The sequence below is a fragment of the Manis javanica genome, chromosome 8 (assembly GCF_040802235.1).
Source record: "Manis javanica isolate MJ-LG chromosome 8, MJ_LKY, whole genome shotgun sequence".
Classification (NCBI taxonomy): Eukaryota; Metazoa; Chordata; class Mammalia; order Pholidota; family Manidae; genus Manis; species Manis javanica.
The window spans coordinates 108919083-108944348 of record NC_133163.1 but is presented as its reverse complement, the minus strand read 5'-3'; the positions used below and the strand labels follow the sequence as shown (position 1 = coordinate 108944348).

At 42.8% G+C, this 25266-nt stretch overlaps 1 protein-coding gene across 6 annotated transcripts in view; it reads right to left on the bottom strand.

Annotated features, from left to right (window-relative positions):
- Window positions 1-14620: 14620 nt before the first annotated feature.
- FAM81A (family with sequence similarity 81 member A) overlaps window positions 14621-25266 on the bottom strand; it is an 88073-nt gene continuing 77427 nt past the window's right edge. For all 6 annotated transcript variants that reach the window (XM_073211927.1, XM_037004270.2, XM_073211929.1 and 3 more), the window contains 4 exons: window positions 24000-24106; window positions 19623-19758; window positions 17838-18033; window positions 14621-15225 (listed from right to left, as the gene is read on the bottom strand). In XM_073211927.1, coding sequence (XP_073068028.1) covers window positions 15101-15225; window positions 17838-18033; window positions 19623-19758; window positions 24000-24106 — 564 coding nt within the window. In that variant the 3' untranslated portion in view covers window positions 14621-15100. The remainder of the gene's footprint in view (window positions 15226-17837; window positions 18034-19622; window positions 19759-23999; window positions 24107-25266) is intronic.

Below are 25266 nucleotides of genomic sequence, written 5' to 3'. Positions count from 1 at the left end.
GTGTGACACTAAGGGTGTCTGAAGCTCTCCTGCCTACCAGTAAGGCCTGAGAAACCTGCCCCTTATACTCCTCCACGCACTGCCCTTGCCCAAAGGTCCCTGCACCAAGGAGGAAGCCCTGGGCAAGCCTCCATGGTGGAGGGTGGGAAAAGCTCCACAGACAGGCTCAGCCAGCCCAGCTTCAGGAGAACCCAGGCTCCTGGAAACTTGGTGCAAATTTCTCTCTGAACGTCTTACACCACCAAATAAAGAAAAGGCAAGGTTGCCCAAGAGGGCTTCGTGTTGCAAGAAGGATAGAAAAGAGGAAGTTCCTTTGTGGAAGAGAAGAGTTTCCCTAGGTGTCCATTATGTAAATGAAGTCTGTCCAGTTTGAAGGAATGCATCCTGCCCATGGTCTACATCTGGGAGAACTAGGAATTAGCTAAGGTCCAAACACAGGATCCTGACACTGCAGCCGGGCATACTCTGCTCGCCCGTGTCTCTCTCCCAGCTTCCTCTAAGGACTGTGGAAGCTGCAAAGAGACTGGGAGCCAGCTGACAGCCACAAGAAACACACAGATACAAAGAGGGGAACTGAGTCACATCAAAGACCTAGCGTGAGAAACAGGGGCTAGAAAGTCATGCTGCTGGCATCTGTGGAGCCCCCCGGGGCCCAGACCTCTCCACCCAGCCCTCCCTGGGTGGTGTTGCCCAGATTCTCCTTGATTCACAGGCCCACATCCTCAACAATAAATCCACATGGCTTGAAATAACTGGACTCCAGTCCTTCCACCTATGGAGGTCACAGGGCTACTGTCCCCACTGGCCTTTCTAGATTTGTTTCTGTCTAAAGGACCAGCACCAGGCCACCCAAATCTGAGCTCCTCTCCTCTGGCTGGTACAAGATAACTGAGGTAGAGCAGGGACATGGGACAAACATCATGATTAATTTTTCCTGCCTATGATGAAAAATGCTGAGCTACAAATAGAATAGTAAGAACAGGAGGAACTCCATCTTAAGGCTAAGATTCCATTTTAAAAAGCAGAAAGCTAGCAGGTAAGATTCCTAAGATATTTTGTGGTAGTCAGCCAATCACTTATTCTATCTTAAGGCAGGGCAAGCAGATCTAAATGATATGTTTCCACTGCTTGAGGGTAACAATTTATCTTGGAGAAGAACAGGACCAATACATTCCTTGTGTTAAGTCTATCTCACAGAATATCTAGAGGACTGATCACGTTATGTCTCTCCCACCAGAGACAGACATCCTGAGACCACAGGTCAAGTCTAGCTCCCCTGGCCCTTTACCCCATTCTTGAAATCCTTAAAAACCCAAATCCTAAACCTGTTTTAAACGTGCTTCCTCTCTCAGGCTGCCCACACTCCCTTTCTCCAAGTGTGTACTTTGCCTTAAATTAAGCCTTTTTGCTCCTCAACTTGTGCTTTGTTTCCATGCTCTTCTAAGCCTCTTGGGAGATCAAATAAGAAACATCTTTTTCCAGTGTTGCATCTCTGTTACTTTGGTATTTCATTCAACTTTTTAGACTTAAGCACAAGTCTTCTCTCTCTCTGTTCTACTTCGAACAAGTGCCTGGGGAGGGAAGGGCTACTGAGAGCTCTGATTTGGGCTTGCAAGTTCCCATCTCCTGGGTGGCCCAATGGGACTGCAGCTGTACAATCATGCTCCTTAGGAGCCTGCCTGAAAATCTCCTTTCTTTGCTTTGGGCAAATTCTCAGAACATAATCTCACTCCGTCCAGTGCTCAGTGGCTCCCCCAAATCCTGAGGTGGTAGGGGCTTAGTCTCCACACCATGCAGATTCCAGTAGACACTGGGCACCAGGTGACCCTGGCTTCAGGAGTTGGCAGGGGATCTGCCCCACGCTGAGCAGCAGTTCAACCAGCTCCCCCTTCCTCCCTGTGGTCTTCCTCGCTTTCTGCGGCCTGCTCGGCTGCTGCCACTCACCGCTACTCTCGCTTTAATGAATTCTTCCTTACCTACACTCCGTGAACCTGTTCTTGAATTCTTTCTCTATCAGAGGCAAGAACCCTCTCCCAGGCTGAGGCCTCCCCAGGCACACAAGGAGATCTCCCTACCCTGGACTGCCCAACAACATAACCACCCTCCTCACCCCATCGAGTCCTTGGCCTTCTCTCCTGTTTTCTGTCTCTTCACAGCCCCCCAGTCTTCTGGTCCTTACTTCAGATACCAGATCTCAGCATGACATATGAACTTCTGGGTCATCTCTGTTAGATTTGGGGCTTCCAGTCTCCTCCCATACGTGCTTGTGTGAGACACACGCCTGCGGGCCCCATCCTGGGCTATCCTGGGTCAGCTGCAGCCCAAGGCTCTGCACCCACCCTCACCTTGACATGTTTCATCTCAGCTCCCCAGGCACGGACTCCAGCCCCGGGGAGCCCACAGTCCTGCCACTTCACCCGAATAGACTCAGAAACTCAGAGTAGCAGGAGAGCTCAAAAGCCCTTGAACCCTTGCAAAGCTTGAATGCCCTCTGCTGCAGTGGCGGCACGTGTGTTCCTTGGCGGGAGGAGAGGCGTAGGCAACACAGCCCCCAGGAACCCACCGGCCCCTGCCGGATGGAAGGGAGTCCTCCTGACCCCTGCTTCTTCCCCTGGGGCAGCGCTTCTGGAGTCAGGCCCTTACCTGTCTCCTCTTGCTCTTTTTTTCTTTCCTCCCAACTAAACGTCTTCAGTTTCTCCTGCCTGCTCAGATGCGTCACGTTTGAATCTCCTCACTAGCTGAATGGCTCTTACTTAAACATGCTTCTCACACCTTATTGTGCACAAATGCCACCTGCGCTCTCACCATTCCTTCTTGGCGCAGTCGGTCTGGGGAAACCCGCGAGTCTGAGTTTCTAAGAGGCTCTAGGTGATGCTGACATTGCTGGTCGCCTCTTTGGGTAGGACGACTTCCACCTGGATGGCCTTTCCACTTGGGATCCCCCGGAGCATGTTAGAAACATGACTCTCAGGCCCCATCCAGATATCTTGAATCAGAATCTGATTTTAACAAGATCCACAGTTGCATAGTGTCCCCTTTAAAGTTCAAAGAAAACAGAAGCTGGTGACCATGGCTGCACATTAGAATCACCTGGGAAATTGGAAGATAATCCCATGGCCCAGAAGCACCCCAGACCAATTATACCAGAGAATGGGATCCAGGCATCAGCAGTTTTAAAGCTCCCCAGGTGGTTGTAGTGTGCAGCCAGGGTTGAGAAGTCAGCTGTTGAGTGTCTTAAAAGCAGGCCCTACCTTGGAGACCACTGCCAGACAAAGGCAGGATGTACTCTGTTGCCTTTAAATTCTCAGGCACAGCCAAGGTCCCGTTCACTCTGGGCAGTCATCCACAGTATTAACTCCTTTTGAGGCAGTACAAAGCAATTAAAGCAATGAGCAGGAGCTCCACTCTGGAGTCAGGCAACCTGGATTTGAATACTTATTCTAATATTTGTTAGCTGCATGACCTCAGAGAATTTACCTAATTTCTCTGTTCCTCATTCCATTGTGTGTAAAGTGGAGCCAAGATAGTAACTACTTCCTAAGGTCATTGTAAGGGTTGAATGACATGGGAAGAAGCATATAGAGTTCTTATCACAGCACAAGCCCCACGCAAGTGCTCTTTGATGCTGAACCTTCAGGTGTTTTTCAAGTGCAGCTGCAAACCCACATTGACTCATTTTATCAGTTGAGGCTTCCCTTTGCAAGAAACTCTTCTTTATCCAATTCTGGCACCTAGGCAGAAAAGCATATTAAAAGATCGTGCCCAAAAGTAAGCACAGAAATGGGGCCAGCTCCAGGGATCACAGTTAGACACTTGCAAGTGCTGTCCTGGGAATGAGTCACTCCCAGTACCTTCTATGAGCCCCTTAGCTCAGGGTTCAAATTGCCAAGCCAGAATCAGAACTGGCTCAACTGAGGTCATTTGCCCCCTTTGTGGAATAACACTTCCAAGAGGACCACTAGCAGGAAGCTAGTTCTCCGGAGAAACCAGAGGCTGTCCCCTAAAAGAAGGTGGAGGCTACCCCACATTTATTACTCATTTTTAAATGCAAGTTTTTATTTCTTCTTTAATGACAGCTTTATGGAGATCTAATTCACATACAATAAAATTTAACCTTTTAAAATGAGCAATTCAGTGGGTTTTGATATATTTACAGAGTATCATCCACCATCTGATTCCAGAAAATTTTCATCACCCCAAAAATAAACCCCATCCCTACTCCTCATTCCTTCCACCTGAGAGCCCCTGATGACCACCAATCTGCTTTCTATCTCTATAGGATCCACCTACTCTGGAAATTTCATATAAGTGGAATCATACAATACTTGTCCTTTCATATGTCAAAATTTCTTTCCCTTTTATGGCCAAATAATATTCAATTTATGGATATAACACATTCTCTTTATCCATTCACCAGCTGATGGGATTTCAGTTGTTTCTACCTTTTGGCTATTGTGAGTAACAATGCTATGAGTACTCTTGGACAAAATTTTATGTGAATATGTGTTTTAAATTCTCTTGGGCATATACTTAGAACTACTGCGTCACCAGGTAACTCTAGGGTTACCTTTCAGGAACTGCCAGACCGTTTTGGCTAGCAGCTGCACCATTTTACATTCCTACCAGCAGTGTAGGAGTCCCAGATTTCTTCATACCCTCATCCATACTTGTTACTGTCCATCATTTTTACTTTAGCTATATTAGTGGGGTTGAAGTATTTCATTTGATTTGCATTTCCCTGATGCCTAAAGATGTTAAGCATCTTTTCATGTACTTATTTCCTCTTACATTCCACTCCCTAAATTCAGTTGATCATCTCAACTGATCACACATTTGGATCATGCACCTAACTTTGCAATTCTTTCAGTTCCCAGTCAACTACAGATATCATGGGAGTGCCCTCTAGAGATGTTCTCCAAAAAATATAAATACATATTGAACCTCTTGGGACAAGTGACAGAACCCTGCAGTATGCCACAAAGGATCTCTTAGGTTGGCATTGACGTGGTGAGCCATCTCTGAGTAAGAATGAGGTCTGCCCTAACCCCAGCTGGCTATCTGCAAAAGTTATAGGATTCTTTTGTCACCATCTGCACTGGGGCTGCTTCTCTGCCCCTCTGCACTGTCAGCAGGTGCTCTGTCCACCACCGGGGCCTCTTCTTTCCTACATTTGCCAGCCTAGCCCTCAAACTATGAAGCCTCAAGACCACATCCATGGAGAAGAAACCATACCTGGTTTCTCCAGAAATACCCAACACCTCTCCTTTTGTTTGGTTGGCCTGTTGCTCCCTAGGTTCTTCCTTTTCCAAGGAGGTACGGTGCTAAGGAAGGTGAGAAGACCGTTCCTCCTCCCAGGCCAACACTGGCTTATTAAGTGACAGGGGCTCCCGAATATACAGCCACTCCAGCACCTTGCTTGGCCAGGGCCCAGCTGAGCAGCTGGAAAGAGGATCCTCAGTTGGGATGCACTTGTCTCCTGTTTTTAGTTCCTTCATCCAGAGCAGGGAGTTTTAAGATGTAATCCATGGACTGAGTCAGACTCACCTGGGTGGCAGGGAGACCTCCAGAAGTCTAAAGCTGAATCTCTGGGGTGGATCCTGAAAAGCCTTCATTTGGAATGCCCTCAAGGATTCAAACATACACCAATGTGTGAAAGACAGACATCTAGAGGTATTCTTACTAATTTATTGTTAATCAACATACATGTATACATAGAGATCTTTAAAAACTGGTGTTTCAGTCCCAGGACACACATCCCGTGATCCACAGTGTGAGGACTAAGCACAGGCCTTCTCACTCTTCGTCCTGCACCCCTTCCCCTGTGTGTCAGTTGCCTTGTCTTGTCTGTGGAAGTCTAGGGCTAAAGCCTGACTCTATAGGACCTACCAGGTCCTAGGGAGTTTTCCTGGGAGGTAAGGGGTCCCTGGAACTCTTTAATTTTCTCTCCCAGTCCCTTCCAAGACATAGGTTTCAAATCACGAGTCCTAGAATGTATGCTAAGCTTTAGGATAAATATCCACGTAACCCAGATACAAACTAATGTATGCCAACTTTCCTCAGCACCTCATCCCCTAACAAGCAGAAGGGACTACATGCAAGTTTAAATAACTATAGACACAACTCAGTTTCTGCACCAAATCATACCAGAGATTACTAGCCCAACTATGACTGGCTGTCCTTGACGGGGTGTCCACCTTGGTCCGATTAGCTGTGAGCAGGGTCATTTAAAGAGTTGTGGGCAGAAGTCACCATTAGTGATATATCTAGAATAGTCCACAAGGTAGCCCAGTCACAGAAGGGCTACTGCAAGTAAATTTTATGATAATAACTAGTGTGCCATATAGTTTAATGTTCTTTGCTGGTTCACTGACGCCTCAAATAGAAACGCCACACTCCTATATTTAATACATGTTCAGGAATGATCATTGTTCGATGATACTTATTAGTTACCTGTTAACAATTGGTCTCTTGTCTAAACATTAGAACACAGTTTATATTTTGAGAGGGATTCAGCGTCCAGAGGGGTCACAATGTAAAGAGAGAACTCTCACCACCAACAACCATTTTCTCTCAGAGAATAATGAACACCCATGGGGCTTTATTCAAAGGGCCCGGGAACCTACAACTGCCTGCAGTAGATGAGAACTACTAAAGGAGGTGTCACCAAAACAAGGTGGCAAGAAAAGCTATGAAAGGGAAGAGGGATTTTTTTTCAGTCTGAAACTAATGAGTCTTGTACACTGATGCTGTAATGCCAGCTTCCACTCCTCTCTCACCCTCCTTCTTCCCCTTCTGCAGCTTTAAAGGTCTGTGAAATGCCCACCTGCATGGATCTGTGCAAAGGACGGCTCTGGCACAGGAATTCCTTCCCAGGAGTTTTAGGAATGTTATATGGTTGTAGCAGGAAATGAACTAGAACTGGAAATCAAAGAATCTGGGTGCTTGGCCTTGCCTCCCCAGCGATAGGACCTTGTCCAAACATGCTTGAGCCTTAGTTTCCCTGTTTGCAAAATAGAAACACTAATTTCTTACTCACTGGGTTGTCCAAATTAAATGAGAAGAATTTTTAAGTGTCTGGCACGTAATAGGGGTTCAATGAAAATTGGTAACTTTGGTTTCTTCACCTGAGAATGAAAATAAGAATAACAACATGGGGTGTTATAAGGGCCGAATATTTTTGGTAAAAGTAGTTTGTTAATTATGAAGTGCTATACATGTATCGGATCATCGTTATTTAAGAAATTGTAAAGTGGGTGTGGGTAGGAGGTACATATAGGTTTTTCTTCAATCTGTCAAAAAAATCTAGCGTATTGCTCCATCTAGTGGTAGAATTTATAGTTCAATAGTTTAGTTCAAAAGCCAAAATGAGGTTAACTGAAATGACTTCTTCCTGAATGTTATGAAGCCAGAGAATTCTACACCATCTAGCTTTTAGAACCCCCGTTGAAAAGAGGTCTGTCATGAATTTTATTTTTCACACTGCCCAGAAATAACATGTGCATAAAAGAAAGAAAGGGCATAAAAGCTCTTGGCAAAGAGTAAGTGTTCCATGAATGACTAATTCCTGGTGCCTGATATTTTTACCCTCCTCTTGGCATTTTATCCCCAAACATAGACCCTTTAGAAATATTAGTTAATAAAAGTTCATTAATTAAACAATTCATTTTACTTGTCATTAATCAAAGACAAGTAATCAGGAACTATTAATTAGAGCTTCTAATTAATCTGGCACAGGAAGCTGCACTCGCAGGAGCTGTTACAATATAAGACAATAGAAGGAAACCTGAAATTTTAGTTCATCCACCAGTCCCTTTATGGTTAGCATCTGACTTCTGTTAGACATTTTTGAAATATTTGGGGAAATGTGACCATGCCTTTAAGTAGGTCACAGTCTCAGGATGTGCAGGTATACGCAATGGGGAGAGTATTTTTTAGAATAATTTGCTTGTGTCATTTGTATTTGCATGTCCCTGCCCCCACCTGCCCCCTTACCCTGCAGAAGCATCCATTTGCCCAGAGAGAGAATTAGAATGGTAACAGCAGGAATGCCAACAGAAGGCAGTCCCCATTCAGTTTTGAAACCCAGAATAGATATCTTGAAAACATAGGAAGACAAATCTTTAAAGTCAGGCTTTGTCAGGAGAAAAAGAATTTTCTAAATTCCTTTAGCTCCAGCCACTGTCAAAGGCCACCGACTCCGGGCCAGGGCATAAACCTGCGTCCACCGCACAGAGAGAACTCCCCTTCCGCCAGCAGGGCTAGGCTCCCCCATCCCCAGGAATGAGGAGGAGAGGACTGAGCCGACTGCCGCCCCAGAGAGGAAGCAGAAAGAGCCCAGCCCCTTGACCCCAGTGGGGTGTGAGGAGGGGAAAGAAGCTGACAAACTTGGCCCCGCTTTCCTTCCTCTTGGGGTGAAATCTGGAGCTGGAAAAACTGGCAGGAATGCCCGGGTAGGTTTGAGGAAGCTGAGAACAGTGTGGGGAGGGGGGAGAAGGCTGAATTCTTAAGAAAGCAGCATTCCTTCCTGTCCTGCAGGGCTTGCGCGCCAGCACAGCAGCTGTGAGACATGTTAAGGTCCTGGCCAGACTCTAGGGAGCCCTCCTGAGGGCCCTGCGCGGGCCTGCGCCGTCCTGGGCTCCGGCGGAAGCGGGCATCAGCGCCTAGCACAACGTGAGGCACCCTCAAAAATCCTTGGCTAGAAGGGGTGCTTCTGGTCAGTAGAGAGCGCTGGCAGGAAGTTCCAAGGGGCGCGGACCACAGGCAGGTGTGTGGATGGAGAGTGATAATCGTGATAATCCCAGGTGCACTTCATCTCCTTAAGCATTATGTAAATTGGGGTCCATTCTGGAAAGCAGAGATCTCCCTGGTATTTCAAACAGCTATTTCATGCAGGGACTATGGGTATGGAAACTGAGAAGCCAACTAGGGACCACGAGGCTTTCAGATTCCAGGAGCAGGAAGCCCCTACTGACCGTGTAGCTGGAAGAACAACACATTAGCAACGAGATGGACACTGAACGCCAGAATTGTTAATAGCGTTATTTCATAAGGACAATACGATGTAGGGAATTCTTCCCCCAGATCGCCTGGCTCCCCCTTAACTCATTCAGGTCTTTGTTTCTCAGCAAACCCTTCGGCCCTCCGGTGCTGACGGGTGCCTCCGCCCGGGGTTCTCCCAAGCCTCTGCCTCTGCTTTACTTTCCTTCAAAGCACTTACCATCAACTGACCCCCCTGGTCATTGCTTGTTTTCTCTCCTGCCCCAACACACACTACAATTAAAACTCTGGACAAGGCAGAAATCTCGATCTGTTCGTTCACCTGCTGCACCCAGCCAGTGCCGAGCTGGCACTAAATCACTGTTATGGTCACAGTCTGCCTATCATACTATCGTGAATCCTCCCCTGCAAGCCCGCTTCTAACTTCTCTGGCGCTCAGTTTCCTGTTCCAGAAAATGCGAGGATTGAGCTCAAAGATCTCCAAGGCCGCTTACATTGAGGCACTGCTCCCTTATTTTGGGTTCTTCCTATTGAAGCGGATACTGTAAGAGTTTCTGCTCTCTCCACACGGGGGCAGCAAAGAACAGTGAAGCTCAGAGGGCTGGCCCGGCGTTGGGGAAAACACTTCGGGGATGGCAGCAAGGGAGGGGAACACGCAAACCCCTTCCTCCCCTCCGTCCCTGCTCCCTGCGCTCTTCCTCCAAGCCTCAAAGAGGCGTCAGATCTTTGCCTTGTGTCCCAACCTATTTCCAAGAAGAATCGAGTCACAAGTTTGAAAATTAAACAAAGCATGGCAATTAGGGATTAAAAACAGACCAGAGACCCTCTGAAACGAGACACGCCTGAGATAAGCTAATTACAATAATCGAGTACTTCGTTTAGCTCCAAATATCTAGACATGTGAACAGGGCCGGTATTAGGGGGACTGAGGCACTCACCTCAAATGCTGAATGTAAGGCGAGGAGCAGCCAGAATCTTGTGAAGATAATACTTTTGAGCAACGTTTCTAAAAATCTCAACCAACCAAATGAATAAAAAGCCCTAATGAACAAAATATCAAAATTTTAAATGAAATTACACAAAACACGTATATAGGGACACACATTTTTCTCTTCACCTCAGTTCCAAAATGGCCCCACACAGAACGGCTGGATCTGGTCTTTTTCTAAGGTTTGATATGTTGTTCATCATGCATTTCTGTACAGCTTGCAGTTTGTACCTCTTTATGCCCTTCACCTTTTTCACCCATCCATCCACTCCACCTCCCTATGGTAACCAATAGTCTCTTGTCTAATTTATGTTTACATTTAAATGGCCACCTGTGACTAATGGCTACTTTAATACAGTGCAGTTACAAGTCAGTGATTTCCAAGTTTAACTTGCACTAGAAACTGCAGGACTTGTTAAAGCAGATTTGCTGAGCCAATCTCGGTTTCCGATTCAGTAGGTCTGGGATGGGGCTGAGCGTTTACTTTCAAGTTCCCAGGTGATAACGATGCTGCTGGTCTGGGGACACTTTGAGAACCACTAAGCCGGACAGTATTGATTCCAAACAGCGGTAGGGTATTGAACAAATCACTCTATGTGTTGGGCATTGGCTTTCTTATCTTGAAGCAAAATGGCAGCCTGGCCTTTGGAGACAGATAAGGATTCCTGCATTAATTAGCTATATGACCTGTGTCTCAATTTCAACTTCTTTATAATAATTAATGCAAAATGGAATAGTACTTATTAAATAGTGTAATACAAAATCAAATGTGATATGGTCTATATGCCATTTTGTACAAGTTTTTAAAGTAATTTCCTGCTTTAATAATGTAATATTAAATTACATTATATATGAACATGTAATTTGTAACACAAGAAATGAGCATTTCCACAAAATAATTCAGTCAAGATTGCCCAGTGTCAGTGATTAGTTATCTATTGCTATGTATAAGGTTACCCCAAAATGTAGTGACTTAAAACAACAAATATTTGTTATCTCACAATGTCTGTGGGTCAGAAATGTGGGCATGGCTTAGCTGGGTGTCTCTGGCTCAAGGTCTCTCATGAGGTTGCAGTAAAGTTGCCAGGACTGTGGGCTCATCTGAAGGGCTGGCAGGATCCACATTTTTTTTTTTAATTGTAGTATGATATACATCAAATTTGCTATTTTAACTATTTATAAGCATGGGTCATTGAGTACATTCACTCTGTGCAAACATCACCACCATCCATCCCCCCAACTTTGTCATCTTCCCCGACTGAAACTCTATACCCATTAGATCCTAATCCCCCATTCTCTACCCCACCCACCAGCCACCAGCAACTATCATGCTACTGTCTCTGAACATGACTATTCTAGGTAACTCTTGTAATTGGAATGATACAATAGATGTCTGTGAGTGGCTTATTTCACCTGGCACAATGTTCTCAAGGTTCATCCAGCCTATATAGCATGTGACAGAATTTCCTTCCTTTTTGTGGCTGAATAGTATTCCATGGTGTGTATATACCACAGTGGCTCATCCATTCATGTTGATGGACACTTGGGTCACTTCAACCATTTGACTATTGTGAATGCTGCTGCTCTGATCATACAACCATCCAAGTTTCTGCTTTCATTTCTTTTGGGTAAGGGGATTCACTTCCAAGGTCACTCACATGAGTGCAGAAAGGGTCAGTTCATTTCACGCTGTTGGGTTGAGGGCCTCAGTTTCTTGCCACATCACACAACCCTCTCCATAAGGCTGCTTATGACAGGACAGCCTGCCTCCCCCAGCACAAGTGATGAGAAAGACCAAGAAGGAAGCCACAGTGCTTTTATAACCTAACCTCAGAAGTGACAACCCATCACTTTTGCCATTTTTCACTACTTGATACCCAGTGCTGCAAACACTAGCATTTTGAAAATTATAACCTAGACCCTCTTTTAAATTATAGTCTCCATTCTACAGATGAGAGAACTGTGACTCAGAGAGGTTAAGAGGACTTCCCGAGGTAACACAGCTAGAAGAGGGCAATGTCAGAAAAACTCCATATAGTTACAGTTGAGTTTCCTGGGAGTCACGAGTGGTTTGTGATTTGTTTCAGGCTGAAAGCCTAGTGGGTTAACCACAATTTCGAGGGAACCATATTTTCTGTTCTGCTATGGCCTTACATGCATCTCCCAATTCACAGAACCACAGTCCACTGCCTAGGACAGCCCAAACCAGGGATGCAATGCCGGTAACCCTACAGCCCTGAGACACTGACTGACCTGCCTCCCTTGCCTCCACTGATAAAACCAGAGAAAGACATCCGACTTAAGCAAGGCCGATATGTTTGCTTCTCTTAGGTACTTGGAGTTGGGGCGTTAAAAAGCAAAGGGACCCAGAGGGGGCCACTATGCAGCCATGCAGAGATGGGTAGGTGTCAGTGGCATAGCAAGTGAGTTAGGTGGGAATTAAAGAAGGTATCTTCAGGGACAGCATGGTGGACTGGGTGGGCGCCCCGACTGTGGAAGGAAGCTGCCTGTTTCACCATGGCTCCCACGTACTGGCTGTGGCATTTCAGGCAAGTTGCTCAACCTGTAGGTGACGCAGCTTTTTCATTTGTAAAATGGGAAAACAAACAGTACTTAAGTCACTGTTGTAAGGAAATGAGTTACCACACACCAAGGCTGCGGCCTGGGCACCCAGCACTCACTAGGAGCCACCAGCTGGCATTGCTCCAGAGGCAAGAAGGTGCTCTTGGCCTGGGAGACCCACCGAGGGAGCAGCTCCCTGTGGCTTCTCAGGCCCCAGCAGTTCCGCCAGGACTTGGAGCACTTTATTCAACCACCAAAGGGTTTCCACGCAGACGTAAAAGGATTTCCCATGGCATCTTGCCAAATTAAATTTTGCCTCATGCTTAGGGTCTTGAAATTTAAAAATCATACACATTTATTTGGAAGCTTTATTCTTTTTATTGAAAATTTCTGGTAATGGAAAGACCATGGCAGCTGATCCTCATTTAAACTTAGGTGATAACAGTGCGCTGAAGCTCAGCGGCACGTGAATCACCCAGGGGCCTTAACGCGAACTGATGCCTGCGTCCCACCACCCAGAGGTTCCAACCTAACTGGCTTGGGGTAGTCCGGGCATCAGCAGCTTTTTGGGCACCCCAGGCAATTCCCACATGTAGCCAGGTGGAGGCCCCCTGCGGGAGCTCATGATGTGGGGCTGGCAGAATGGGAAGCACCTGAGCAACGCAGCGGACGGCTCCCATCCCAGACCTGCTCACGTCACCCTCTCGGCCCGAGCCCAGCGTGTGTCCGCTGACTCCCTCTTCCAGGTTGTCACCCGTCCTGACTCCCTCCTCAGAAATCACAGAGGGGAGAGACGCTGCAGGGGCCGCAGCGCTCTGTGCTGTGGCTTGTGCCTAAACGTGGAGACCTATACTAAACATGGTTACTCTATCACAAAAAGAAATTCCCTTTCTGATTGCAAAAGAGCATAGTCTTTTTCTTCAATTATTAAGTGGAAATAGTCTTCCTATATAGAGTTGTGACAAAATAAGGAAACGTGTTGGATGACTATTCCTTACATAACTTCTCAGGTTTTAATTTTGTCAAGCCATTGGAGGTCAAATATATACTTTAGCAGCATATTTTATATGGGTAAACATTAACAGCCAGTTAGATAATTCATTTATGATTTATCCTAAAAATAAAAAATGCTTTAATTTTCCTGAGTCCTTGGCAAACAAAAAAAGAACTTTGTATGGTTTTAAAATGTTTAAAGTATTCCCGTTTTCCTTTCCCTGGGTACCCTCACAGTTTAGAACGGTGTGTGTTGCACTTTCCATTTTTACATACATCGGTGAACAAAACAACACTGGTGCCAATTTTCAATGTCCACTCAAATATGGCAATTGAAAATAAAACACCTATCAACCATCTACAAAGTTGCTCAAAGTGAGTTTCTTGACAGTGTTATAAATGCAATATCAATTTGCTTCTCCGTCCATACAAAAGTATGAAGGTCTAGTCCATTAATGATACTGAATGAGGAGTGTCTTAACAGTGATAAAATTCTTAGAACGTCTAAAAAATACATAGGATCCCATTTTCACATCATAATTCTGATGTATTTTCATGCCTTCTATTTTGTCTGCAAAATTGTATAGGGTACAGTGCACCAACGTTATAAAGCCAAGGCACAGAATACAGTTACAATAAGTATATGCAAACCGTAGCACTTTGTGCCAATTATGGAAACATTTAGAGAGGAGATCATAAAGTTTTGTGAAAAACTCTCACATTCTAGTTTGATTAATGAACTGTTAATTACACAATAGACTATTAACCACCATACCATTATTAAATATATGGCTATCACTGCACAGGCTGTGGATAATTGAAACATTTTCAATATTAAAACCTGGTGTAACTAGGTGGTCAGTGTAGATGTTGTGCCTTGCGTTATGTAGATAATTGTCTTGAGTTTCCATTTGAAATTATAATCTATATGGCAGTCATCAATTTTAAAACTATTTTCATTATATAAATGATGGGGTTTTTCCCAAATGTTAAATCCCTTCCCCCTACAAAAGACAGATTACAAGAAGATAAACAAACAAGAAATGTACAGATAACAATAACAATAATAAAATCCAAATATGGACTCAAAGGTTGAATTTTAATCTAGCCGGACATTCTCTTAATTTAGGGTAAGGAGCAACACATTCCTGTGACAATTTATTATTTTCTTAATTTAAAAAATCACCATGACATTATTTCGGAATAGTAAAGTCTTGGCTAGAGCGTCAAGCATTGAAGGAAAATTGTTAAGTCTTTTCATTCATAAAATGAAGGGGACAGAAGCCTTTCAAAATCCAGGCTGGTCGGGGGTGGGGCGGGGCAGGGGGGTGATTCCATTGAATTTAGAGAAGTGGAATAAAGTGATAAAAACCGTATTTAATACTTTTAAAGAAAGAGTGTTTTCAAGACTCAAGGCAAACATCAAGACCCATGAAAACACATTTCCTGGCACATGCAGCCATGGCGAGAGCCATCTGAATGCTGCGGCGGCCTCGCCACGGAGGCATCGGGCTCCCAGTCCCACCGGCAAAACCACCTCCGAGGTCCTCGTCGCCCCCTTCACAGGGGAGCTTCCGGCTTCTGCACCTGCTGGATCTGCTTCTGTAGCTGGTCCTTGTCCAGCTTCATCCTGGCTTCAAGAACTTGCCTGAGGGATCCTATGCTTTCATAGATGGCTGTAAACCCTTGAACAAGAGGTAAATTTCACACAAGTTAATATTAAAAAATAATGCTGTGTCAAAGTCTACAGCATAGAGTAATAGTTACTTTGGACAGAACTTATCAGTAGATACTAAAGGTACTGAAGTAATAGTTTGATGGGAAACAGGGTAGTTGCATAGTTTCACAGTATCTCCCTACAGACTTTTTTTTTTACAAAGGAGGAAAGGAATTATTACAACAGAGACTCTGACAGAAGCACTTTAACCAAGTGACAGAACTAACATTCAGCACCAGGAGACACGGACATCATGTGCCCGATAAGGCACCTGGGAAACACCAACACTTCTGCGCAGTCCTGTCCAACATGCACCACCTGAATCTGATCAAGAGGAAGGAAGCACAGACTACCCACAAAATGCTAGCCTGTGTTCTTTAATGGTGTCAGTATCACCGAGGAACTGATGCAGATTAAGAGGCTAAATCAAATAATGTTAACAAATATGATCTCTGATTCTGGATTAGAACCTAAAGCAGGGAAGGTTTGCTATAGAGGAAACAATGGCAAAACTGAAAAGTGGACATTGAAAAATATTTCACTGATACTACACCATACTGTAGTTGTTGGAGGATGTCCTTGATCTTTGGGTATATAGAGTGAAACTTTAAAAAAGGGGAAAAAGGCATCATGAGTTCTGCAACCTACTCCTAAATGATTTAGAAAAAAAAACATATTCACACCCACACACCCACACACAAAAGGATTAAACAAATTTCCACAATGTTAACAATTGCTTAATCGAGATGGAAGATATATGAAGTTTGGGGACTATTCTTAAAGTTTTCCTAAATATGTAATTATTCCCAAATAAAAGGCTAAAAAAAGAAATAATTCCCCATCAAAACAACATTTCATATTATTCTGTATCCCTATTGGTTTCTAAAATAAATGTTTAAAAGGTCTTCATTAGTAAATTCAGAATTTTCTCTCACGAAATTTTCTTTGTATGATAATTCATGAAAAAATTATTAAAATATAATGATCTTATTGAATGGGAAGATAAAACATATTATTAAATAAAAGAGTATATTACAAACCATCATGTATAGCATGAACTTTCATTTGAAAAAGCACATATATATCCTATATGTATAGAAAGATAGAAATAAAAGTGACCACTGGGTGAGAAACTTTCTGGGAATTTTTAGAAAATATTTTATGCCTTATGATTTTCCATTAAGAAGTGTATTGTTTTTGTAATAAAAACTATAGTTGACCCTTAAACAGCATAGGTTTGAGCTGCACAAGTCTACTTATATGCAGATTTTCTTAAATAAAATACATTAAAATTTTTTTGAAGATTTGCAACAATTTGAAAAAATATTTTCTTTTTTCTAGTTTATTGTAAAAATATGGTAGGTAATACACATATGATACAACATATGTATTAACTGTTTATGTTATCGGTAAGGCTTCCAGGCTATTCATGGATTTTCAACTGCAACAGGGGGTTGGTGCCCTTGATCCCCAAGTTGTTCAAAGGTCAACTATATTTGGCATTTTAAAAGGGCTCATATACATTTCTTAGTAGGTACTAAATATTAACAATATCAATGGTATGTTGAATAGACAATAGGAAATCCACTCAGGAAGTGATGCAAAGTTAAATATCAATGAAATATTAAAATACCATATTCTAACAGCCCACAGACAGAGAAAGAAAATTCATTTTTATCTTCACAAGTTCTTCAATTCATAAATTTAATCGTGGCTTCCAGTTAAATAAAATAATAAACTTTTGGTAGTAACAACAAAACTCTTCTTGGCATAAATATTTTTTTTCCATATGGCCAAAGTAGAACAATTCCACAAAAGAAAATGATGGAACCACAGAATTGGAAAAAGCTGGGAGAGAATTTCATCTCCAGTCTCACACTATGTAAGACTGTCTTCTCTTCCCTGACCATGGTCAACCAGTCTCTGCTTGAATACTTTCAGTAACAAAAGTTCTCAAGCTCAGAAAGCCACCAGTGTCTTTTTAGGACCCATTAATTAAAGATACTTCTGCCTTATATTAAGTCGAAAATATTCTTTGGGTAACGTCCACTTATTGGTCCCAGTTCTGTATTCCTGAGCTCAGAGTATAAACCTAATCTGTCCTTCATATGGTAGCACGTCAGAACTGGAAATCGGCTTTAGCTATTTCTTCTGACCAAATGTGAATTCATGAGCCCTGTGGACTTCTGATAGAGGAAAATCATTCATTACCATGGTGGAATCCTGCCAGCAGCCTAAATAAGCCTGCATAAGCCCCTCAAAGATATATGTTTATTTCTGAGACATAATGACCTTGGCTACAAACAGGAAAGAATCCACAGATGGGACTAAAGAAAATGCATTATCAGTTGCAAGCTAAGCAATTCTAGTTTTGTTTGCCTGTGCCTCATGGTGGCTTTTCATGTCCTAGGAACTGAAACATTTAGCTTCATACAGCACAGCTACTTAGAAAACCACCTAAGGACATGTCACTGTTACTACCATTAGCCGGGTTCATAGGTAGTTGTAGGGCGGTACTAATTAATTGGGCTTTGGGTCAAATAGAATATAAACCAAGAGAGCTGTTTCCTTTTGGCCTACCAGCATCAACTTCTGCTTTCATTTCCTTCATGTCCTCGTTCATCTGTGATTCCAGCTTGGTGATTCGCCCGTGCACCTTCTCCTCTTCTTGTTTTGCTCTCTGCACTTCCATAGTCTTCTTTTGACTCTCTTCTATTTTGTCAAGTCTGGCTGACATCTGGCTGAGTTTCTTTTCCACATCCCTTTCACTGGCTCCCTGAGATCCATGATAAGAAGTGCACCTGATTACTCCGAAAACAAAGCCTGCATTGCATTTGCATCGGTCATATCATTTAACAACAATCTGCAGAGAACAGAATCACAAAGGTTGCTTGTTGCTCACTCAAATATCCATTCTCCCTTTCTTCCTTAACAGACCCTGATTTTCAGCTGGTATCAGGTTCATCCAGACTAAAGACTACCTTTTCTACCGTCTGCTGAGTATGGTGTGGCTGTATGATTAAGTTCCGGCCAATGAGATGTAAGTACAAGTCTATGTGGCAGGTTCTAAGAAAGGTTAAAAGGCAGTTGAGGCATATACTCACTGCCTTCCTTCCTTCTTCCTCTGTTCCTGGAATTCATTCATAATGGCTGGAAGTCTAGCAGCCATCTTAAACTATGAGGACAAGGGTCACTCTCTAGGACTGGCAGAGTTAAGGCAGAAGGATCCTGGGTTGCTGAGGTTAGACAAGCTAGCACATCAGCCCTGCATTCCCTACACCCAGACATACGTGAAAGAGAAACAAGATTCTATCTTAAGCTACCATTATCCTGAGATGACTGTTAGTGTTCAAACCAATCCACATGCAAAAGTAAACAGGGATCTAAAGACCCAGAAGCCTACAAATGTAGTGGTATGAATCTAAGTAAATCAATCAGTAGATGTGATAATATAGAACACTTAAAGAAATATTTGGAATATTAAAAATTTCCTTTCCCTTCCACCATGCTTGGTTTACGGGTCTATCTGTCTGCAGGCAGCTCTGGGGGCCAGGACTATAAACACCAAGCTGTTAGTAGTCTGTGGAATAACAAAGCTCCCTTGATGTTTTTTAATGCAGAATCTGCTACTCTACTGTTCAGCAGTAACAGAGAGGCAAACTGCACCAATCACTTCTGCTCCATCAAAGTGCAACAGGAGAAAGCAGTGCAAAAAAAAAAAAAACTGAAGAGAGAGTAAAACGGCCAGACTAAAAAACCAAACCGAAAAATCTGCTTGCCAAGTACTGGTTTCAGAGCCTGATTGTGAATTATTATATATGCAGAGCTTTCCTGATACGGGTTTTAAGCAGTTCTGCAAACCTCAGTTCTATGGGAGAGTGGGGTAAAAGGAGAAGGAAGATGGAAAAGGGAATGGTGGATTTTGTTGGCATTTGCACCACGAGTCCTCATACTGTGGCTACAGTATGATGGACGGACCTGGAGGGAGAAATTTAGCCAACACTGTTAACTAGATCATGAAATTAAAACAAACTAGGGTGAAGTTTGTAGTTGTTAGTTTTATTTAGAAATGCAGATGGACAATTTGGTTCATTTTTAAGGTCTTGATTTAAATTCAACACAGCTGGATGTATTATAATTTTCTACTTAGCCTTTGCTAACCAAAACAAGTCCAAGTGCTGCATCTCTTTATAATGAATACAAAGAATCAATATAACCATGGAAATGGATTCTAAGGCAAGAAACAATTGAACAGCTTAATGTGGTACTAAATAAATCAGTAATTAGTTACTAGGTATTATTCATCCATATTGCAGGTCCCCACTGAATAACTTTACTGTATTATTGGTAAACATCAATACCTACACTGTTTTCTTTAACAATCAAGGAAAGCTGATCAATTTTCTGTAAAAGTTCTTTTTCTATCCGTTCTTGTTCCTGTTGCAACCAATTCCGTGCAGATAAAATCTCATTACTGAGTTCCTCAACTGTACCTTTAAATCTAAAATAAGAAAAGTAGTAAGTTAGACACGAAACAATTTTTAAAAGACATCAAACAATCTCAGTCTCCAACTACCAAATTTGTCATAAACATGTCAGCATTAAACTCAGCTCACTTGGAATTACATGTTTTATCTTTTCTTAGAATTGCAGTTAGCACTAGGTCAGGAAGGTGGGGTGGAGGATACAGCAGAAAAGCACCTGATACTATTTCCTACGCATGAAGAGCTGTGTGGGGGTGTTGTGTCACACAGTGACACAGAGCCATGCCATTTGCATATCTTTACAGTTCAGAGGGTCCAAAGCACTCCCAGCTCTTCAGAGGACACGGTGTCTTGACTCCCGTCCATGCTGCCCTCTTTCCCTGGGCCCTTCCTCCTTCTCCCTTGTATATCCTAGAGCTGCAGCCTGGATCCCATTCCCTCTAATGTTCTCCATACTGCTCTTGCCCCACATAGATATTTCCTTATTTAAGTCAAAAAGAAAACTGAAAGAAAAAAAACCCCACCATTCCTGTAGTCCTCTCCCTTCTAAATACCTTCAAATAATACTCCATACTTACTGCCTCTCAATTACTTTTTTATTATAAAATGTAATTAAAGTATAAAAGGATATATGCAAGTTAAGAGTAATAATAAAATGAACACCACTAGTAAAATCTCCTAATAATCTGCAATATCTGTTCTCCTCTCTTCCTCCCTATTAAGAAACCCTCAAATGTGATCTGATTACATGACTGTCTAGCCAGAGACTACGTCTCCCAGCCTCCCTTGCAGCTAGGTGTGGTCATAGTATTAAGTTGGCCAATGTAGAAGTAATAAGTACAACTTTCTGGGCATATCATTCAAAACAAAGCTTCTCAGCCCTACCTGGGCAGGAAGCCAAACCAGAAGTCCCACACAATGGTGGAGCTCAGCCCACAGCCCTGTCTGACCAGGGCAAGTGACCACAGAGCATAGAAGCTTTACTGAATTTATTCATTCCAACAGTTTTTGGTGGAGCCTTTTAGAGTTTTGCTATATAACATTATGTCATCTACAAATATCCACAGCCAGGTGGGGTTACTGGCTGGGCTGCATGATCCAGTGGAACCACTAAGGGGGCTCTGCAATTACCTGTGGTAGGTGGGGTATCAGGCTGTGTTCCCTGGCACAGTGATGCTACTGGCTGGACTCCATGACTGGACAGGGCTACAGGCTGAGCTCCACAATTGCACCTGACTGCAAGGCAACCCAGGCTGTATTCCCATGCCAGCTGCTGCCACTGGCTGGACTCCAAGTTCAGGCAGGGCTGCAGGCTGGGCCTCATGATCAAATGGGGCTTCAGGTTACGCTCCATAATTATACAGGCTGCTGGTTGTGCTACACCATCACCAGCTAGGCTTCCTGGTCAGATAGGACAACCAGCTATACCTTGCAATTGAGTGGGACCGGACACTGTGCTCTGTGATCAAGCAGAGTCACCGTCTGGCTCTGTTTTGGAGGGGTTGTTAGCTGGGTTCACTGCTTGGTCATAGGCTGTGTTGAATGAGGTTGGCCATAGTCTGCGCTCCACTGCCTGGCAGGGCTGTAGGCTGGGCTCCAAGGCTTCCTGGGGTCACTGTTCAGGCTCCCTAGTCGGGCAGGGTCTGAGGATACAGCTTTTATTTTTGGTTATTACATTTTCTAAAAGTTCTATTTAGTTTTCAATTCTGATTGGTCTTTTTTGAGGATTTCTTATTCCTTAGTCTTACTTTCAAAATGTGTATGTGTGTCTATTCACACATACATATACCTACATGTATACATATTTTATCCAATAATTCCCATATGTGCAGTATTTAGAAGTCTGATTCTGCTTTTTGTTTTTTTTTTTCTGACTCTATCACATTGTAGCTTTTTTCTTGTGTTGTTTTACCATTTTTGATTGTACATTCATGTTCCTTAGAACTTTATTTGTTTGTGGGAAGACTTGAAGGCTGAGTATTTGCATTTGCTTCTGCCAGGCACCTCAGGCCACTATCAAAACAACACCATTCTAAGATGAATTATCCACTATAGTTCTCTTTGAGCTGCTTGGGTGATGTGAATGTCAGCTCTGAATCCATATAAAGGCTGTACTGTGGTCTTGACTTTTCAAGGAAGATCTTCTATCCCTCAACTCTTTGATCCCTCTGCTCAGAGCCAAGATTTAGAGAGGTATGCTTCCTCACAATCTCTTAGTGGAATGTTTTTTTTCCTAGTTCATCCAACCAGGGTTTCACTTTTCAGGTCTCCAGTCTGACCTACCTCATATTGGCCCCAGGATCTGTCTCCTTTCCCCTATGAACAGCCTTATGTCTAGACTTCTAGACTATAAATCATAGGAAGAAAAATAAAGATGTTCATGTCTGCTGACTAGTAATATCGCCTAAGGAAATAATTCACAGAGAAAAAAAATAGTAAGGGGTTTATTTTCTTCCTCTGTGATGGAAGGAAGAGGTTTGGAGAGATCTTTCTGTACTTGGCAAGCCAGTAGGATCTATGAGAAATGGTGATATAACCCAATAATTATATAAATACAGATAATTAGAGGAAAGGAAACATGATTTTTCGTAAGAAAATTCCTGTTAAATTGGCAACAACCCTGAAATGGCATAAAGCATGGAGGCAATGAGATGTAAGAAAGAGAGGAATAATTAACTTTTCACAAGCCTCTAACAAAGTTCCATACTGAAATTATCTTTAAAAAATATACTGTCATATATTTATCACACACACACACACACACACACACACACACACACACACACACACACGTATACATATATAGTCACACTGGCTTGGCTTTGGCAGGAAAATGCCAACCAAGCTCATGAAGATGCGTGATAGGAAAAGGTATGGTTTGGTGATTGAGCAGAAGAGCAGCAGAATAGCATCACTGCAGGCAAGCTTAATGTGTCACTAAAACAAATGGGCAAGTATAATGCTGTATAATGGACACAAAGCCCTAGTGCAGTCCCTACCTAATCTACTGCAAAATACCCGCTAATTGATATCCCCATCTCAGCTTTGGACCCTTAGGATCCATCTTCCAACTGCAACCATGGACATTTACAAAATAATCTATATACCAAATTATATAACCGTATCTGCTTAAAATACGTGGCTCCTTGATGCTGAAGGAGGTCCAAAGGCCCTGCTAGCTTGGCCTGCCTCCTCTCCAGCCCTCCTTCCCACCTGCACCCTGTTCCAGCCACCTTTGCCACCTTCCCATCTCTTGCATGCCCCATTGCTCCCACAACAGGCTCTGCCCTCCCATATGTTCAGACCTCACTCTTTACCTAGTGAATTCCATCCCTCCTTCAGGTCTTCCTTCAAACATCACCTCCCCTGGAAGGCCCCACAACCTGGCCTGCTCACAGCACCATTATATTATTTTCCTGCTGTAACAAATGACCATAGAATTCAGGGGCTTAAAACCACACATTTATTCTCTTATGGTTCTGGAGACCAGAAGTCTAAAACCAGTTTCACTGGACTGAAATGTAGGCATGAGCAGGGTAGTTGTTTCTGGAGGAGCTGAGGGGGGAATCATTTCCTTGCTCATTTCAGCTCCTAGTGACCACCTGTGTTCTGTGGCGTGGGGCCCTCCTCCACCCTAAAGTACATCACTCCAATCTCCACTTCCGTCATCACAACCTCCTGCCTCCTTCTTACAGAGACTCTAATGATTACATCAGACTTACCTGATGTCCCAGGATAACCAACCCATCCTAAAATCCTTAACATAACCTCATCTGGAAAGGCCCTTTTTGCCACATAAGGTAAAATATTCACAGGGATTAGGATGTGGCGATATTTGGGGGGCCATTATTCAGCCTACTGCAACTATGTACCTTTCCTTCAAAGTATTTTTCACCATTAGTAATAACATAGCATATGCCTATTAAAGTCACTATTCAATTAAAGCTCAACTCCCTCTACCATAAGCTCCACAAGGATGGGAACAGAGCCTGTTTCTTTTTCATTATTGGCTCCTCAGCAGCTAGGCCACTGCTCAATACATATTTATTGAACGAATAGACTCTTAACTAGAAACAATAATTAGGAATGTAAAGTGGCAACATGCCACAAGAAAACTCTTCCTTTTAAGTTCCATTATTGTTTTCACCCAATTTGGGGCAATAAATAAAAATGAAGAGGGAAAAAAAAAAACTGTAGTGTTGAATAAGCTTATAAAGAACTTCAACCAAAAAACTATGCTCATACATTGACCACTTACTTCGTATCCAGAAGCTGAAGCTGGTGGTTACTATCTCTGTGAGACATCTTCAGTTTGGTGCTTTGCTCTGATATTGACAAGTCCACTCTGTTCAAAAGCTGAGAAATCTGCCAAAGAAATTTTGTGTGTAAACAGCACATCTAATCTTTTCAGAGGAAATTTCAGATAACATTTAGTACACTATATTCTAGACGATCGCAGTAAGATTCAGTCTAATTTAATAAATTCATTCAGGAGTTCACGTCATCCTTCCACTTGCATTTTCCATCAGGCACACCCATCAAAACTCAAGACTGGAAGCACTTCCAAATACTCACTACGTACAGAGCGTTGCGCTTTCCCCTCCTCTGATGAGCAAGCCTAGTTCCTGTGCAGGACCATGCTCCACATACTGACACAAATATACTCATTTTTACCTTGGAATTTCTACTCTTAATGTGGCTACTAGTCACAGGCAATGGAATTCTTATTGGCCCATTAAGGTCTGGATTTACCTCTATATCAGTTAAGTTACCAGAAAATATAATTTGTAAACTATATCCTTCCTATTGCTTTCTCCCACTACCTACCCATTTCCCTTGTCTTTTTGCTAAAGTTCAAAATGTACAACTAATCCTGTATAAAATGTCTTCATTTTCTGCAAAAAATATGATGCTCAATGTTTCTGATTTAAAGATTTGTGGAACAAATATTTATCAGATCCGGAACAAAGAAATGTATGTCTCTTTTTATAGATTGCCGTATGTATTTTACTTGGCTTAGCTACCAGGAAACGTAATATTTCCTTAGCATCTATTTTCTGATGTGATAATTCTGTCTTTATGCATTCTTTAAAAAAAATTATTGGACTTTTCATTTTATTCTTTTCTCATGGCTTTATAGTATCTGTATTCTTCACATAAATAGATTTAGATCCTTACTGAATGTAATTAGGACACAAATATTTTTAATCCAATAAATTGACCAGGTGCCCCATTTTCCTGGAATAGTTTCTCTTTAAGTGGAGACTAGCAAGTAGGGCAGATACTGCAGGAAAAGTCCTAGAAGACAGGCCCCATATGGCAAAGGAAACTTTAACTGACCAAAATACAAACTGTGAAGTACCAATGGTTTTGCTTTGTGAAATTAATCTGTGAATTTCAAGGTGGAATACTCTACGATTCATTAGCCAGCGGACCCTAAGCTTTGTCTTAATTTTTTCCCGCATACAGACTATGGGATGAGGTAACCTATGAGCTCAATAATGATTTCCTGAGCCAAAAGTTGG